The sequence below is a fragment of the Meles meles genome, chromosome 19 (genome assembly GCF_922984935.1).
Source record: "Meles meles chromosome 19, mMelMel3.1 paternal haplotype, whole genome shotgun sequence".
Lineage (NCBI taxonomy): Eukaryota > Metazoa > Chordata > Mammalia > Carnivora > Mustelidae > Meles > Meles meles.
Window position 1 is genome coordinate 35,443,962 of NC_060084.1, and position 19,956 is coordinate 35,463,917.

At 34.8% G+C, this 19,956-nt stretch overlaps 1 protein-coding gene across 1 annotated transcript in view; it reads left to right on the forward strand.

Moving 5' to 3' along the window:
• Positions 1-19,956, forward strand: part of ITFG1 (integrin alpha FG-GAP repeat containing 1) — a 286,746-nt gene that overhangs the window by 183,228 nt on the left and 83,562 nt on the right. Inside the window, exons 11-12 of the mRNA XM_045989066.1 lie at positions 8,574-8,724; positions 11,612-11,720. Coding sequence (XP_045845022.1) covers positions 8,574-8,724; positions 11,612-11,720 — 260 coding nt within the window. The remainder of the gene's footprint in view (positions 1-8,573; positions 8,725-11,611; positions 11,721-19,956) is intronic.

Genomic DNA, 19,956 nt, shown 5'->3' on the forward strand with positions numbered 1-19,956 from the left:
AGTTACTTTTTATCCTTGGCAATCTACCCTTCCAGTCCTTCCACCCTTCTACCCTTCCCTCATCCCGCAGGCAACCACCAGTTTTCCTTTTGTCACTGTAGGTTAGATTGCATTTTCTATTTTATATCAATGACATCGTAGGTTATATGCTCTTTATGTCTGGGCTCCTTCACTCAGCATTTAGTATTGAGATTCATCCATACTGTTACATGTTCATTGCTGCTCATGGCTGAGGAGTATTCACTGTACAGATATATCATAATTTGCTTGTTATATCCATTTACATGTTGCTAGACATTAAGTTTTTGTCAGATCTGGTTATTACAAATAATCTGGTATGATCATTCTTGTAAAAGCCATTGTGTAGACAGGAGCTTTTATTTGTCTTGGGTAAATACCAAGAAATGGAATATCTGGTCTTTGGGAAGGTGTGTGTTTAACTTGTTAAGAAAATGCCAAGCAGTTCCAGTTGTTTCGTGTTTTCAACATTGGTATGGTGAGTCTGCTTAATTTCAGTTATTTTATTTGTAGTGTAGCCCTTTGTAGTGTTAATTTCAATTCCTCTAATAGCTGATGATTTTGTGACACCTTTTCATGTAATTATTTGCTTTTCATACATCTTTAATGAAATGTCTGTTCAAATCTTTTGCCCATATTTTATTTGGAATATTTGTTTTCTTAATTGAGTTTTAAAAGTTCTTTATATACAAATCCTTTACCATTATTATTTGCAAATATTTTTTTCATCTCTGGCTTATCTCTGTGTACTCTGGACAGTGTGCTTAATTTTTTAAAGTCTATCAGTTTTTCTTTTATGGATTATGATTTGTAGTGTCATATCTAAGAAATCTTTACCTAACTACAGCCACAATGAGTTATGCCCTCCCTTAGAAATTTTCTTAGAAGTCCTACATTTTACATTTAGGTTTATGATCCATTTTGAGTTATATTTCTATATAGTACAAGATACAGATCCAAGTTTATGTTTTTGTAAACTGTTCCAGAACCATTTATGGAAAAGAATTCCTTAAAAAAAAAAAGAAGAAAAGGAAGGAAATAATTCATTTTCTACTCAATTGCTATTAAACTTTGATGAAAATCAATTGGCCATGTGTCAGTGGGTATATTTCTTCACTCTCTTCTATTCCAATAATCTATTGTTCATCTTTGCAGCAATACTAGAATGGTTTGACTGTTGTTTATGTATAATGAGTAGTAAATTTAGATAGTGTAAGTCCTCCAACTTTATTCTTTTTCAAAGTTATTTTGGGTATTTTAGATCTTTTATATTATTTTCTATGAATTTTAAGCTATTTTCAAATCTTGCCCCCAAAAAATTTTGTTTAAAGTCTGCAAAGATTTGGATTGATATTGCAGTATCCCTCCCCTTTATCCATGGGGGACTGTGTGCCAAGACCCCTGATGGATAACTGAAACTGGTGATGGTATTGAACCATATACACTGTTTTCCCTGTACATGCATAACTATGATGTTTAATTTCTAAATTAAGCACAGTAGATTAATAGTAACAATAATAAAATATAATTACAATAAAGTATAATAAAGGTTATATGAATGTGGTCTCTGCCTCTCAAAATATTTTATTGTACTATATTCACCCTTCTTGTGATAATGTAAGATGACAAAATCCCTATGTGATAAGTTGAAGTGAAGTGAATGATGTAGACGTTGTGATGTACTGTTAGGCTACAGTTGAGCTTTTAATATATGTGAGAAGTAGGTTCATCTCCTCCTGGACCACAGTTGACTGGGAGTAACCAAACCACTAAAAGTGAAACCGTGGATAAGGGACAACTTCTGTACATTGACTTTGTAAATCAGTATAGGGATAGTTGACATCCTAACAATATTGAGTCTTTGGACCCATGAACTCTGTGTCTGTGTGTTTGTGTATATGTGTTTCTATTTATGTTTTCACCAGTGGTAAAATCACTCCTACTTTTTAGTTTCAATTGTAGATTATTGTTTGCTAATATATAAAAATACAGTTGATTTTGTATATTAAACTTGAGTTCTGCTACCTAGCTCAACTTACTAGTTCTGTAGTAGGTTTTTTTCTAGATATAATAGGGTTTTCTAAATAGGTGGTCATATAATTTATGAATAAAGATAATTTCAATTCTCTCTAATTTGGATGCCTTTTATTGTTTTTCTTGTCATTCACAATGGCTAGAACCTACAGTACAATGTTGAATGGAAATGGTGAAAGCAGACATCCTTGCCTTGTAGAAACAAGGATCTTAGAAGAACAGCATTCAGTCTTTCATCATTAGTATGATATTGCAGGTTTTCTGTAGATGCCCTATATCATGTTGAGAAGGTTCCTTCCATTCCTAGTTTGCTGAGAGTTTAGATCCGAAATGGGTAGTGGATTTTGTCAAATAATTTTTCTATCTTTATTGAGATGGTTATATGGTTTTCCTATTTTTATTAATCTGTTGATTCACACTGATTTATTTTATTATATTAAAGCAATTTTGCATTCTTGCAATAAACCCTAGTTGCTCATAATTTTATCTTTTTTATGTACCCACACAGTCTTCACGTTGCAAGGTACATTGGTCTCTGAAACACGTCCATATCAGAACCATGTCCTCTCTTTGCATGGTTGTCTGGCAAATCATGAAACAGAGACATGGTTCCAAAATGCACAAGTTTCAGTGGACACTGTACCATGCAAAGCAAAATCCAAATGTACTATTAGATTCTATTTACTAGAATTTTGTTAAAATACTCCTGTCTGTGTTCATGAGGAATATTAGTCTGTACTTTTCTTGTGATGTCTGTCTAATATTCCTGTATAATGCAGTGTCAGCGAATGAGTTAGGAAGCATGTCTCCCTCATATATTTTCTGAGACGTTTGTGTAGAATTGGTATTATTTCTTCTCTAAATATTCAGTAGAATTCATAACTGAAGTCATCTGGGCCTGGATTTTTTTTCAGATTTTATTAGAAGATACAAAACTACAATTTCAATTTCTTTTTTTATCCCATTTCATATTCAGTGTGCTTTGGTAACTTGAGAGTTCCAAGAAATTTGTTCATTTTGTCTAACTTGTCAGTTATATTGGTACAAAGTTTTTTTTTTTTACATCCCTTTATTATCTTTAATACCAGTAAACACTGTAGTAGTGTTACCGCTCTCTTCACCATAGCTGTACTTTGTGTCTTCCCCCATTTCAATTGAAGATTTTTGAGTTTTAAAATTGTCTTCACAAAGAACTATCTTCTGGTTTCATTGATTTTTCTGTTTTTGTTTTCTACTTCATTTCTTTCCTCTGTGTTATTATTTCCTTTCTTCTGCTTATTTCACATTTCATTTGCTCCTCTATTTCCAGTTTCTTAGGAAAGACTCTGAGGTCATTGTTTTGAGGCTTTTCTTCTTTTCAATAAAGTACTTAGTGCTATAAATTTGCCTCAGAAGTATATTTTAGTGACCTACTGCAAATGCGTGATATGTTGTGTCTTCATTTTCATCAAGTTCAAAGTACTTTGTAATTTCCATTTTGATTCCTACTTTTACTTACTCATAGATATTTAGTAGTAGTATTTCATTTACTATCCAATTATTTGGAGATTTTTTTAATGTTGTTATTAATTTCTTTTTTCAGCCTTATGAAATAGAACTTACATATAACATTGTGTAAATTTAAGGTGTATAGTGTGATGATAAACATATCATCATGCATGTATATTGCAAAATGTTTACTGCATTAAGGTTAGTTAACATCATCTGACGTAATTACCATTTTCTTCTTCATGTTGTTATAGTGAGAACATTAAAGCTTTATTCTCATAACAACAACTTTCAGTATGCAGTACAGTATGATTAACTGTAGTTAACCATGCTGTACATTAGATCCCCTGAATTTAATCATCTTATAACTGAAAATGCCACCCCTGGCAACCCCCATGCTACTCTCTAGGTTCAGTGTTTTAATATTCTACCTATAAGATCATATAGTATTTGTCTTTTTATATCTGCCTTATTTCACTTATCATATTGTCCTCCAGGTTCCTCCATGTTGTTTCAAATGTCCCTTTTTGAAGCTGAATAATATTCCAGAGTACAGACACACATATATATATACACATGTGCACACCACATTGTCTCTACCCATTCATCAATTGATGGACATTTAGATTATTACTTATTTTGGCTGTTGTAGCTATTACTGCATTGAACTTGGAATTTCAGATATCTCTTTGAGATTATGATTTTAGTTCCTTTTAATATATACCCAAAAAGTGGGTTTGCTGTATCTTATAATTCTGCATTTAATTCTTCTCAAGAGCCTCCATATTGCTTGCAACAGTGGCTGTACCAATTTATACTCCCACCAGCAGTGTTGTGTTTTCCCCCTCATGCCTTTATTTGAATTAGGTGAGCATTTTTTAAGATTACACTTTGTCTTTTTGTTAAATTATTAGCTATAAATCTTGTCATTTTACTGGTTGAGTCTTTAACTCATCCCAGTCCATCTTCAAACAATATTGTGCCATTCACTTACAGTTGAAGAACCATATAACAGCACATTTTCATTTCTCCCCTCCCGGCCTTGGTGCTGCCATTTCACACATTTTATATCTCCTCATATCTTTCACATTGCACTGTGTTTAATTATCAGTTATCTTTAAAGAGACTTCAGTAATAAAAACTATATACTTTTTACTTTCCCACATATTTAACATTTTCACTGCTCTTCATTCCTTTGTGTAAATGTAGTATTCATCTGGTTTCATTTCCCATCTGATGATGGATTTACTTTAACATTTCTTACAGTGCCATGAAGAAAAATATTGACATAAATGACTATGTCATATTATAAACTTGTCAGTGAAGAACACCATAAATTTTTTTAAGAACCCATAAATTCTTAAAACAAAATAAAAGGCTGGGACAAAATATTTGCAATCTATCAGTAATGACATCACATATAATAATAAAATATCAACAAAAGCAGATACTGAATGTATGCTGTGCTATGTTTTGGGCACTTTACTGAACTCTTTATCATGTACTTTCTCATTTAATCCTTACAACAGCCATTTAAATTAATATACTATTTTTGTCCTTATGTTGCAAATAATGATATAAGAATAATAGGTAAAATGTTAATACCATTAACAATCAGAGATGTCCTAAAAATCAGTAACTGAAAAAATATACTCAAGTGCCAATTCCCAGAAGAAGTACAAATAGCTGATAAATATAAAAATAATACTGAGGGATGCCTGGGTGGCTCAGTCAGTTAAGCGTCTCACTCTTGGTTTCCACTCAGGTTGTAATCTCCTGGTCCGGAGATCAAACTCCACATCACAGCTCTGAGCTCAGCTTGGGAGTCTGATTGGGATTCTTTCCCTCCTCTTCTTTTCACCCAGCTCCCACGCCTCCGCCCACTCACACACACTCTTTCTTTCTCTCTAATAAATAAATAAAATATTTTTTAAAAAAAATTTTTTTTAGGATTTTATTTATTTTAAGAGAGAGTGAGAGAGAGAGCATGAGAGGGGAGAAGGTCAGAGGGAGAAGCAGACTCGCCGTGGAGCTGGAGCCTGATGTGGGACTCAGTCCCAAGACTCCAGGATCATGACCCGAGCCGAAGGCAGTTGCCCAACCAACTGAGCCACCCAAGTGCCCCTTAAAAAAATTTTTTTTAAGTTATAGCTGTTCTTATAATCAGGAGAATGAGATTTCTAAGCTACCCAGCTGGCAAATATAAGAAGCAGTGATATTAATATTGACAAGATATGGAGGATATACTCATACATTACCAGAAGTACAAACTGGTACATTTTTTAAAGGACCATTTAGCTTTACCTATGGACATTTAAAATATGCATATTCTTTGACCAATGACTATCATTTGGAAACCTTTGTACAAATTCCCAAGGGCAAATAGTATATGTGTGTGAATGTGTGTTACACTGTAATGGATAATGATTGAACGCTATCTATCAAAAGCAGGGTTTTAAAACTAGTGATGGCTTAATTATATTGTGGAGTATCCATTGAAAAGAACACACATGTGGAGAACCAGGTAATTTGATGGGCTGCTGCTGGGATTTATAAACTAGTACCACTTCTCTGAGGGGACTTTACAAAATGAATATCAGAAGTTCTCATTCAGATGATACCCCTTTACCCTGTTATGCTGTATTATTGAATGTAAAGGAGTAAGTTGCAGAAAAATCTGTGTAGTAGAACCCAAATGGGTTTCTTTAAGGCTGTATATACTTACATATTTATATAGTCCCAGAAGAAGGTTGGGAAAGATAAATAACAAATAACAATGGTTATCCCTGGAAAGGAAGAATTTTATTTTTTAAACGCTCCATTACTTGAATTTCACAATAACTTCATAAGTTTTGGAAAAAAAAACAGTTTTTAAAAAGATAAACTGATTGTAATTGCCAATAACACATCAAGAGACAGGCTCAAAAGAAGCAAGATCATTTCTCCTCATGGGTTTCCAACCCAAATGGATCAAGATTCTTCCTTCCCGTGGTTAAGTGGAATTTTATTTATAAAAGGGAGATATTGGACTTTGCATGTAGGGTTCAATAACACTTAGCTGAAATTTTACAGACCCCAAGTTCCATATACCAAAACCAAGATAGTGCAAAACCAAGATAGTGAGCAATGAGACAAGAACCATGGTGCATGGCATTTATAATCTTTACAAACTTATATCAGAAATTAAAATGACATTTTAAATTGTACAACTACAATTAGTTTCTGTTGTCGGTTGTGTTCTGTATTTAAAGTTGCAGCCATAGTTCTAATAATGAAATCCATGCACTTTGAAAAGGAAAGTTAATGGGGCACAGTGACTCAAAAGGTTGGCCAGTATAATACATTAGTTACAAAAGATTGTAGAAAAACTGCCTTTATCACATGTTCTCATGTTTTAATATAATCTCCTGATAACCATATAGAATAGTCTTCATTTCTGTGAAATATCTAGTAGAATTCTTCAGCTAAAAAAGTAGGATGGTTAAATTACCTGGAAATTATGTTAGGTCTTGAGCAAAGTCCCTTCAACATTTTTCAGGTAATTATTATAATCTGGGAGGCCTTTTTTCTCCTTTGTTAATGATTTGTTCTTAGGAACTAGTTGTGCTGGAATTTTTATCTAGAAAGGTAATTTAAAGTCAATCATATATTTGGTACATTATGCAAATTGAAAGTTTTATATATAGGTTCCCTTACTGTATTATAAACACTAGGAAATTTTCCTTATAATAGAGCTTTTTTCTTTTATAAATTGTCCAGACCCAAAGTAATATTTACATATAAAATATGAAAACATCTCAAATGAAATATCTTTTTAGTTTTATTTAAAATAATTATTAGAGGGGCACCTGGGTGGCTCAATCATTTAAGCGTCTGACTCTTAATTTCAGGTCATGATCTCATGATCCTGAGATGGAGCTCCACATCAGGCTTTGTGGTAGATGCGGAGCTTCTTTAAGCCTCTTAAGATTCTCTCTCTAACTCTGCCCCTCCCCTCCCCCACTCATCCTCTCTCAAAATTAATAATTGTTATTAGATAAAATTGAGCAGTAGTAAAATTTAAGACCTTTAATCTATTAGTTTTTTGTATAAGTAGAGGGAAGTAAAGGACTGTGTACACTGGGAAATGCCTATAATAGGAACATTACATAAAATCACACTACAGAAGTTACTCCTATTTCTAGAGGAAATATTTTTGCATGGCATGGTGTTGCACTATAGAAATAAGAATGATGATAATACAAACACTTTTACTGAGATAACTGGATGACAGGAATTATTCTAAGTACTTCACATTCAATATTTCATTTTTTTCCATATTTCATTTTTACAACAATCCTGTAAGTTTATTATTACTCAGTTTACAAACAAGGAGATGAGTCTCCAGCAAATTAATTTACTCAAGGTCATATAGCTGCTAAAGGACAGTCAGGATTTGATTCCAGGTACTCCGCCTCCAGAATCTAAGCTTATAACCACTTTTCCTATGGAGTAGCATATAAGAGGGAGGACTACATAACTATGAAATTTACAGTGCTTTTGTCTGAGAGCAGCTCAGCAATATCCACCCTACTGCCTGTCTGGAAGTTGAAATTGTATTATTATGGATTCGCTACTTTGGGTTTCCAAGATTTGGGGATATCAGGTGGTTCCATGTAAAATGCATATACTCATCTGAAGAGCTATACACATTGGAAGGTATAATGACAGTGTCCAGGAACTCAATAATGAAACCACAGGGTCAGTGACTGAATTAGCAAGGGAGGAAGAAAGGATAGACCTGGAACCTCCATGTAAAAGGAGAGAGGCCAGCAACTAGGTAGCCTTAGAGAATTTTTGCCAAAGCTCACATAAGATAGCCAATAATTTAATTTTTGCATGACACAGTACAATTATCAATAAAATGTAGGTTTTTTTCATATCATTTCCACTATATACTATTTATTATCTCTGATTCTAGGAAATACAGCACAGCTGATACTAGACAGAACTGATGTGTTCTATTAACTAAATGCCTTTCCTTTATCTTACAGCAATCAGCAGGCCTTTTTACTGGAGAATGTTCCTTGTAATAATGCAAGCTGTGAGGGGGCACATCGTATGTTTAAAGTCTACTGGGAGCTGATGGACCTAAATCAAATCAGAGATGCCATGGTTGCCACCTTCTTTGACATTTATGAAGATGTGAGTTCAGAGCTCTCCTCTGTGTTTGGAGTCTAATTGCCATCCACTTCATCTCACTTTCACTTCACCTTGTTTGACCAGAAAATGTAGATGAGATAATGAAAGCAAATGAGTTAATTAAAGAAAGCCCCTTTTAATGTTAAATGGCATAGAGAACTAATTTATTGACACTACTAGCTGATCAGTACAGTGAAATATGAAAATGCCTTTATCTCATTTTGTGCTATTTAGATTAAACCACTAGAGAATCATGCTCTGAGGCTGGCAAATGTGCATCTGCACCAGTAGACAAAAGCATAGCCAACAGAGAACCTGTACAAGATCACAGAAGAGTGAATGCAGTACCCCCTTTTAACTTTGTGAACTAGAAGTAGCCTCTCTTTCCACAGATGCCTGTGACTCCATCTTCTGTTGCCAGGTGATAATGAAAGGCCCTCAGGGCCCTGGTTTCCTCCATTCTAATGTGAAAAGCCAATTTACCACTCAGAAAAATAACAAATTCTGATAAAAATGTGTTGAATTCTAGGGTTAATATATCACAGTACATCCTTATAAAATAATTCTTTTTAAAAATTCACTGTCCATGAGGACATTTATATCTCCTCCTAACATAATTTTTGGTTTTGGTTTGGTTTGGTTGTCACATTTTCAGTTTTGTCTTGTTGTGTTGCAACAGACTGATTCTCAATTATATGAATTGTCCATGTTCCTGTTTTCCTCTTTCTGCTACCAAATCTCATGTTATTTCCTTTTTATTAACAGCTGACAAATATGAAAATAATTGACAAAAATACCATAAGGGGAAAAATCAAGAAATTTGACTACAAATAATTTTTTGCAGGGGAGGGGGAGAGCAAAGGGAGAAGAAAGAATCCTAAGCAAGGCTCCCTGCCCAGCACAGAGCCGGGACAGGTCTTGATCTCACAACCCAAAGATCATGACCTGAGCCCAAATCAAGAGTCAGACACTTACCTGCCTGAGTCACCCAGGCACCCCTACAAAGAGGTTTTTAATTTCTGTACATTAAATGAAATTTTACATTGTTTTTAAATCTAGGAAATAAATTTACTATGAAAGAGTCAACTAGTATCTTTAATATAAAAAGTGCTTATACATGGGGGAAGTGGGATTGGGAGGGGGGAGGGGGGCTATGGACATTGGGGAGGGTATGTGCTATGGTGAGTGCTGTGAAGTGTGTAGTAAACCTGGCGATTCACAGACCTTTATCCCTGGGGATAAAAATACATTATATGTTTATAAAAAAGAAAGAAAAAAAGAAAGAAAGAAAGAAAAGGTGGACTATGGTTTGGAAAAAAAAAAAAAAGTGTTTATACAAACTGATGCAAGTCCCCAAAAAACTCCCACTGAAGAAACACAACATAGTCAATTTACGGAAAAAACATGTGTGGGTAATTCACAAAAAAATATGATAAATGATCAGTATCATTAAGAATCAGTATAATGGGGGTGCCTGGGTGGCTCAGTGGGTTAAAGCCTCTGCCTTCAGCTCGGGTCATGATCCCAGGGTCCTGGGATCAAGCCCCACATCAGGCTCTCTGCTCAGCAGGGAGCCTGCTTCCTCCTCTCTCTCTGCCGGTCTCTCTGCCTACTTGTAATCTCTGTCAAGTAAGTAAATAAAATCTTTAAAAAAAAAAAAAAAGAATCAGTGTAATGGACTGCATTTGTGGTGAACATAGCATAATGTATACAGTTGAGTTACTATGTTGTACCCATGAAACTAATGTAATACTATATGTCAGGTATACACAAAACAATTTTAATATGTAAATCAGTAAAGTAGAAATTTAAATTTAAATATGAGCATAGCTTTTCCCTCCCCAATAAAATGAGCAAAATGTCCTTCTTTTTTAGGAAGAAATAATGTTAATATGTCACGGTCACCAGGGCAAATAAAAAAGTGCTCTCTTCCTCTGATGGTTGAAAACAATTTAGCAGTCCATTTCATAGTTCTTTAAAAATTCATGCAGGAGCACCTGGGTGGCTCAGTCAGTTAAGCATCCAACTCTTGAATTCTGCTCAGTTCATGCATCTCAGGTCATGCATGGCAATCCATGCTCAGCAGGGAGTCTGCTTGAGTTTCTTCCTTTCCCTCTGTCCCTCCCTCTACTTGCACACTCTTTCTCTAAAATAAATAAGTAAATCTTTTTAAAAAAATAAAAATACATGCAACTGTTACTGGAAGGAAATATACAAAAATGATAATACTTATCTCCAGAGATTAAAATTACAGATTTTTTTTTCATTTTGTTTATAGTTTACTATTTTAAGGTTTGGGGTTGTTTTGGGGTTTTTTTGTTTGTTTTTCTCTTTTTTTTTTTTTATTTGACAGAGAGAGAGATCACAGACAGAGAGGCAGGCAGAAGGAGAGGGGGGAAGCAGGCTCCCCGCTGAGCAGAGAGCCCAATGCAGGGCTCCATCCGAGGGCCCTGAGATCATGACCTGAGCCAAAGGCAGAGGGTTAACCCACTGAGCCACCCAGGTGCCCCGGGTTTTTCTTTTTTTAAGTTTATATGTAAATTCCAGTTAACATTTAGTGTAGTAATAAATTCAGGTATACAATATAGTAATTCAGTAATTCCTTACAACATGCAGTACTCATGACAAGTGTACTCCTTAATCCCCATCATCTATATCCCCTACCCCCACCCACATCCTCTCTGTTAACCATCAGTTTGTTCTCTGGAGAAAAGAGTCTGTTTCTTGGTTTGCCTCTCTCTCTTTCTTAAGGTTTTATATTTTTAATAGTATTTTTATTTTAAACATCAAGTTGAATAAGGTTTATATTTACATGATGACCATGCATGTATTTTCATTATTTTTTCAGTTGCTGGTTTATTCTTACAATTTTTGTGTATGTGTTTTCCAGGGAATCTTGGACATTGTAGTACTAAGTAAAGGATATACAAAGAATGATTTTGCCATCCATACACTAAAAAATAATTTTGAAGCAGATGCTTATTTTGTTAAAGTGATTGGTGAGTATTAATTTTATATGTTTTATTATTAATTTGTTAACATTTAATTTTGTATTCTCTCTGTCAATGCAAATTCTCCAAAGAATAAGAACAGCTCCTACATACCTGCATACAACTCTCTGAATCAGGAAATCAACTTTGTTACACTACCATCATATATACAGATCCTGTTCAAAGTCTTCAAATGTCCCAACAATGATTTCTTTCTGTTCCAGGATTTTATCCAGGAATTCCTATTGCATTTCATTGTCACATCTTTGCAGACTTCTTCAGTCTGGAACAATTCCATTTCAGGTCCTTACCAATTTTAAAGAATACAGGTTTCATTCTGTAGCATAACCCTGTTTTCTCTTTCCCCACTCAGGTCATACATTCTTTGCAGAAATTCCATTGCATGGAATTGCTGTGTACTTTTTGTGCATTTTATCAGGAAATAATATGTGATGTTGACCTGTCACACCACCATAATGTTAATCTTGATCTTCTGGTCATCTTATTGACCACTAGGTCTCTCCACCTTAAGTTCACTATTTCTGTCTTTGTGATTGCTTTCTCTGAGATAGTTGACAATGATTCTGTATTTCCAACATTCCTTCTACATTTATTAGTTGGCATTCTACTATATCTTTCTCTTCCATGTATTTATGTATTCATTTATCATATATATGTATTTCATTATTATATTTATTATATGTATATACTCATATTATGTTCAGTACATAAAATCATTTAATGTTCAAAGTGTTCCCAATAGAAGCAGTAGAAGCTTCTTCACACTGGCTCCTGTATCTTTTTGACATGTTTTCTGGGATAGAAAGATACTCCAGATTCATCTTATATCTCCCTTTCCCTAAGTCTAGAATTTGACGTCTCTCCAAGGAGCCCTGTTTCCTTTTGTAGTGGATAGTATTTAAAAACCAAATTCTAGATTCTCAGTATGCCGATTGTTACTGAGTGTCATTTCTTCTAGCTTTTCCCAATGGACAGAGCTAGGAAATACAGATACGGCTTCACATACACAACACAGAAATATACCCATCTATAACTGTATGTATGTATATATGTATACATACACTTACTATAAAACCATGAATTTATGCCTTTATTTCCATTTCTAATCTAACAGCATTTCAAGGGTTCTTTCTAATCATTTCTGTCTATAGGTCTCTTTTCTAGCAGTGAGAAACTCAGCTTCCACTTTCCTTAGTATATTTACTTCAATTTCTTCATTGTTTCCTATTTCCAACCTGACACCCATGTTACCGTAGAGATCCTGTACATTTTCTGTTAAGTGTATAATTAAATATTTTATTTTCTTTGAAGTGATTACAAATACTGTGTTTTTAAGTTTGATTTCCGCATGTTTTGTTTTTTTTTTTAAAGATTTTATTTATTTATTTGACAGAGAGAGATCACAAGTAGGCAGAGAGGCAGGCAGAGAGAGAGAGAGAGGGAAGCAGGCTCCCTTCTGAGCAGAGAGCCCGATGTGGGACTCGATCCCAGGACCCTGAGATCATGACCTGAGCCGAAGGCAGCGGCTTAACCCACTGAGCCACCCAGGCGCCCCGCATGTTTGTTTTTAATAAATAGAAATAGTTGATCTTTGTGTGTTCCTCTTATATACTGTAACCTTGCTCACTTATTGATTCTAGGAGGCTTTTTTAAGATTCAATAGGATTTTCGGGGCGCCTGGGTGGCTCAGTAGGTTAAGCCTCTGCCTTCAGCTCAGGTCATGATCCCAGGGTCCTGGGATCGAGCCCCACATCTGGCTCTCTGCTCAGCAGGGAGCCTGCTTCCTCCTCTCTCTGCCTGCCTCTCTGCCTACTTGTGACCTCTCTCTCTGTGTCAAGTAAATAAATAAAATCTTTAAAAAAAAAAAAAAAGATTCGATAGGATTTTCTACTTAGACAATTATGTTATCTGCATGGAAACCTCTGATTTCTTCTTTCCAATCTATGCCCTTTTTTTCCTTCTTCTGGCTAAAGTTTCCATTACTGTGTTAAATAAGATCGGTGCCAGTGGACATCCTTGCCTTGTTTCTGATCTGGGGGAAAGCATTCCATCTTTCATCATTAAGTATGATATTATCAGTAGGTTTTTGTATTTCTGCATTGTGTTAAGTAAGTTTACCCTGTTTCTGCTTTCCTGAGAGTTTTATCATGAATTGCTATTGGAAGGTAACTCTGTTTGTGTTGCTATTATTATAGTTGACACCAAGACAGCTATCAAGACAGTCATTTATTGTTAATGAAGTGACACATGTTTGTATAAATAACAGAAAATGTAATTTTCCTTTCTAATCAGCGTATTCATTCTAATTTGAGTAAACTAAGAGTAACTGCCATCTTCATTACTACCATAATCTCAGAATACTGATATTTACCCATTTCTACACTTTTTACCTATATGATTGTAGGCACTCCTTTGCCATTCTGAAGGAGGTATTAATTGGCTATTTTAGAGCTAAAAAAAATCAAACTTTGCTGTATATTTGGCTTGCTATTAATGTATCTACTTTAAAGTGTATTTTTTTCCTCAGCAGTTTTCCTTCAACTTTAATCCTCTTCTCATCTGAAAGATAAGGAATCCTTAAAATTTTTGCTAACCCTAAATGTATGTGTAATTAGAATAACCTGATTCAATTCATTGAATTGAAACAAGCACTGTTGAAATAAGTACAGTTTGGAATTTGATCTTCTTCAGATAAATAACTAAGTCTAGTATAGCCATTGACTAATGCAAACTCTAGTTGCCTTGGGAAGATTCAGCTGAAGCATACATCTCAATATATCTGTTCTGTGCCCTTGGATCATTAGAATCAGCCTTTGTAAATGACAGCACACTCCTAGTTCCCATTTACTTTAATATAATGCATAATCTCTTCTCTACCCCCAACTCCATCCATTCCAGGATATTTGAGAAGCACTCTGAAATCCAGACTTATTTACTATGGTCACCTACTTAGCATCTTTCTCTCATAGGGTATTAATAGTATTCTAAACAACTTGAGATTAGTGTCCATGTCTTATTTGTCTTTGATTACCCAGTACCAAACACAGAGCCTGGCATATAGGAGGCCTTCAGGAAATTCATGTTAAATGTATGGTCAGGTACTTTTCAAGGCATGGATTGGCTATCTTATTTTAATTTAAAAGAATTACCTCTAGTACCCAGGCAACACTTGATGCCTCAGACCCCATGTTCTGTCTCTAGGAAACATTCTACCAAACTATGAAACTCAAATTCAAGGATATATTCCCATCTTTACCTGTTTTGTGATGCTAGAGCTATAGGTAGTTAGTAGTTCATTTCCAGAAAAGAGAAGATTGAACCTTAGTGAGTTACCTACCCTAGCTTAAATTCTCAGGTCTACCTATCTTCAAGATCCTCTGTGACTAGAAAGTAACTTACTTACTTGGGTGGCTCAGTCAGTTAAGCGTCTACCTTCAGCTCAGATCATGATTGCTGGTCCTGTGATCAAGCCACATATCAGACTCAGGGAACCTGCTTCTTCCTCTTGCCCTCCCTGCCTGCTTGTGTGTGCACACTCTCTCTCTCTTTCTTTCTCACTCTCATTCAAATAAAAAAACAAAATCTTGAAAAAAAAATAACTTATTCTAAGAAACAAACTGAGGGTTTTGGAGGGGAGAGGGGTGGGGGATTGGGTAAGCCTGGTGGTAGGTATTAAGGAGGGCACGTATTGCGTGGAGCACTGGGTGTGGTGCATAAACAATGCATCTTGAAACACTGGGAAAAAAATTAAATTAATTTTAAAAGAATCCAAAATTTATCCATGATAAAATAAATAAATAAATAAATAAATAATAACATCTTAAAAAATAATAATAACTTACTTAATTTCCCATAACTTACTTAATTTCCCAGGATTATAAACCAAAAATGTACAGAAAAAATATCATGCAGTAAGAGAGGGGCTCTTATGACCTTAATGGGATCCTGTGAAAATAACCTTTTTGTTCCAACCTAGAAACTCAGTAATTCTCTTTCAAAGTATTTTTTTCTGTTTAATGAGATAGCTAGGATTTGTGTCCTTGATTTGAGTTTTGCCAATGTACTTCAAAGAAACTATTTTCTCACGTTTAAAGATTAAAAAAAAAAAAAAATCTATTGCTTGGTTCATCTAAATTTGAAATATTTATGTGTATGGCTATACAGATTGAAAAGTAATGCTTCCTAGAATAGATGTTACTTATTGAGTAGTAAGGAATTCTAGTGAAATAGATACTAATTTGTATATGATTAGGACAAATCAAATTCACCCTGCACTCAACAGGTTCTTTTATTCCAGCCTTAAAACTGCTTTCATATTTAAAATTATTTGTTTTGTAAAGCTTGAAAAAATATGCTTGTATTTTTATACTATACTCACAAATTTGTTAGTTAGCATAAGGGCATATAATGCTGTTACTTCTGTGTGTACCTTTAGACTCTCCTAGAGCACAGGTCATCAGTCATGTGAAATAGAAGTAAATTGGAGCATAAAAAATTTCCCACAATGGGAGTCAGATCCCCAGTTGTAATCATAATCATAATAATGCTGAAGAGAGAAAGCTGTTTCTCAGTATGAAGTAAAAGCTGGTCTCACACTTTGTTTATATTGATCACCTGAAAATTGTCCATGTGAAAAATGCATACATATAATTTAGGATATTCAGTCCTTCCTTGATATTTATTCTTTTATGCTTTTAAAAATTACAGAAAGTTCAGGGAATCCTAGAGATGGGAAAGGCCTCAGAAGGCCTTGCCCAAGTGCACCCTAATGCAACATCGCACTCAGCTTCTGCTTGAACGCCTAGCAGCAAAAACTCACCTCCTCACAAAACAACACACACTTCTTTTATAAGTCAGTTGAGTTGTTGGAGTATTTATTTTTGTATGAAGTCAAAATATGCATATTCAGTTACTTCTATCCATTGATACTAATATCTGTTATATAGTGGACCTTGATAAATAACTGTTGAATAATAAAATAATTAGTCCTACTAAAGTTATTGCAGTTTTGTCCTTACAGTAGACCATAAATTATAACTATAGTAACAGAATAAATAAATACATAATGGTCCTGCTCAGGAAAAAAGTAAACTTATTTAAAGAATTAAATAATCAGACAAGAGACTACATGAAAATGAAATGACATGTTTAAGATGTCTCTTTAAAGTAACCCAGGGAACCTCAACTCTATAGTCAACTAATCTTCGACAAAGCAGGAAAGAATGTACAATGGAAAAAAGACTGTCCCTTCAAACAAATAGTGTTGGTTCCCATATGGTATTTGATTATGACATTTGCCTTATACTCACATGTCTTAAACAAAAACAAAAAAAATCAGAGAATGAATATGAGGAGTCACATATAATCCAGGCAAGGATTTTTCATTTTACTTTTTCTTCTTCCAAGATTTTATTTAAATTCAAGTTAGTTATCATATAATGTACTATTGGTTTCAGGAGTAGAATTTAGTGATTCATCATTTATGTACAACACCCATGGCTCATCACAACTATACTCCTTAATGCCCATCACCCAGTTTAACCCATCCCTCACCCACCTCCCTCCACTGACCCTCAGTTTCTTCTCTAGAGTTGAGTCTCTTACGATTTCCTCCCTCTCTTTCTTATTTTATTTTTTCTTCCCTTCCCCATGTTCATCTGTTTCTTAAATTCCACATATGAGTAAAATCATATGGTATTTGTCTTTCTCTGATTTAGTTTGCTTAGCATAATATAATCTAGCTCCATCCACATCCTTGCAAATGGAGAGATTTCATTCTTTTTGATGACTGAGTAATATCCCATTGTATACATGTACCACATCTTCTTTATCCATTCATCAGTCAATGTACATTTGGGCTCTTTCCATAATTTGGCTATTGTTGGTAGTGCTACTATAAACATTGGGGTGCATTCACCCCTTCAAATAACTATGTTTGTATCCTTGGGAAAAGTTGCACCTAGTAGTGCAACTGCTGGGTCATAGGGTAGCTCTATTTTGAACTTTTTGAGGAACCTCCATACTGTGTTTCACAGTGGCTGCACCAGTTTGCATTCCTACCAACGGGTAAGATGGTTCCCCTTTCTCCACATTCTCGCCAACATCTTTTGTTTCCTGAATTGTTAATTTTAGCCATTCTGACAGGTATGAGATGGTATCTCATTGTGATTTTCATTTGTATTTCCCTGATAATGAGTGATGTTGAGCACTTTTTCATGTGTCTATTACCCATGTGTATGTCTTCTTTCAAAAAATGTCTGTTCATGTCTTCTGCCCTTTCTTAACTGATTATTATTTTTTGGATGTTGAGTTTAATAAATTCTTTATAGATTTTGGATACTAGCCCTTTGTCTGGTATGTCATTTGCATTTATCTTCTCCCATTCCATACATTGCCTTTCAGTTTTGTTGATTCTATCCTTTGTTGTGCAGAAGCTTTTTATCTTGATTAAAGTCCCAGTAGTTCACTATTGTTTTTGTTTCCCTTTACCCCCGAGACATGTCTAGTAAGAAGTTGCTGTGGCCGAGGTCAAAGAGTTTGCTGCCTGTGTTCTCCTCTAGCATTTTGATGGATTCCTGTCTCATATTTAGGTCGTTCATCCATTTTGAATTTATTTTTGTGTATGGTGTAAGAAAATGGTCCAGTTTCGTTCTTCTTCATAATACTGTCCAGTTTTCCCAACATTTGTTGTTAAAGAAACAGTCTTTTTTCCATTGGGTATTCTTTCCTGTTTTGTCAAAGAGTAGTTGACCATAGAGTTGGAGGTCCATTTCTGGGGTCTCTATTCATTTCCACTGATCTCTGTGTCTGTTTTTATCCTAGTACCATACAGTCTTGGTAATTACAGCTTTGTAATTCATCTTGAAACCTAGAATTGTGATACCTCCAAGTCTGGTTTTCTTTGCCAATATTGCTTTGGCTATTCAGGGTCTTTTCTATTCCGTATACATTTTAGAGTTGTTTGTTCTATCTCTGCAAAAAAATGCTGCTGTTATCTTGATGGGGGTTGCATTGAATGTGTAGATTGCTTTGGGTAGCTTAGACATTTTAGCAATATTTGCTCTTCCAATCCATGAACATGGAATGGATTTCCATTTCTTTGGGTCTTCTTCATTTCTTTTATAAGTGTTCTGTAGTTTTCAGATCTTCTACCCGTTTGGTTAGGTTTATTCCTAGGTATCTTACTGATTTTAGTGCAGTTGTAAATGGGATCGATTCCTTGATTTCTCTTTCTGCTGCTTTATTATTGGTGTATAGAAATGTAACAGACTTATATATGTTGATTTTATATCCTAAGACTTTGCTGAATTCATGTATCAGTTCTAGAAATCGTTTGGTGGAGTCTTCAGGTTATGTATATTGAGTATCGTGTCACCCGCAAAGAATGAAATTTTGACTTCTTCCTTGCCAATTTCAAGGCCTTTTACTTCTTTATGTTGTCTGATTACTGAGGCTGGAACTTCCAGCACTATACTGAACTATAGTGTTGAGAGTGGACATAGCGATCATGTTCCTGACCTTACGGGCAAAGCTCTCAGTTTTCCCCCATTGAGGATGTTATTACCTGTGGGTCTTTCATACATAGCCTTTATGATGTTTTCATAAGTTGCCTCTATCTGTATACTGTATGGGGTTTTTATCAAGAAAGGATGCTGTATTTTGTCAGATGCTTTTTCTGCATCTATTGAGATGATCATATGATTCTTATTCTTTCTCTTATTAATGTGGTATATCACATGATTGATTTATGGATATTGAACCATCCCTCCAGCCCAGGAATAAATCTCACTTGGTGGTAGTGAATAGCCTTTTAATATACCATTGAGCTGATTAGCTTGTATTTTTGTTGAGAATTTTTGCATCATGTTCATCAGGGATATTGGTCTATAATTCTTTTTGGTGGGATCTTTCGTTTGGGGATCAAGGTAATGCTGGCCTCATAGAATGAGTTTGGCAGTTTTCATTCCATTTCTATTTTTTTGGAACCATTTCAGAATAATAGGTATTAATTCTTCTTTAAATGTTTGGTAGAATTCTCCTGAGAAGCCATCTTGCCCTGGCCTCTTCTCTATTGGGAGATTTTTGATTACTGATTACAGCAATTTCTTTGCTGGTTATGGGTCTGTTCAGGTTTTCTCTTTCTTCCTGTTTCTGTTTTGGTAGTTTTTATGTTTCTAGGAATTTATTATCCATTTCCTCCAGATGCCCAATTTTTGGCATATAA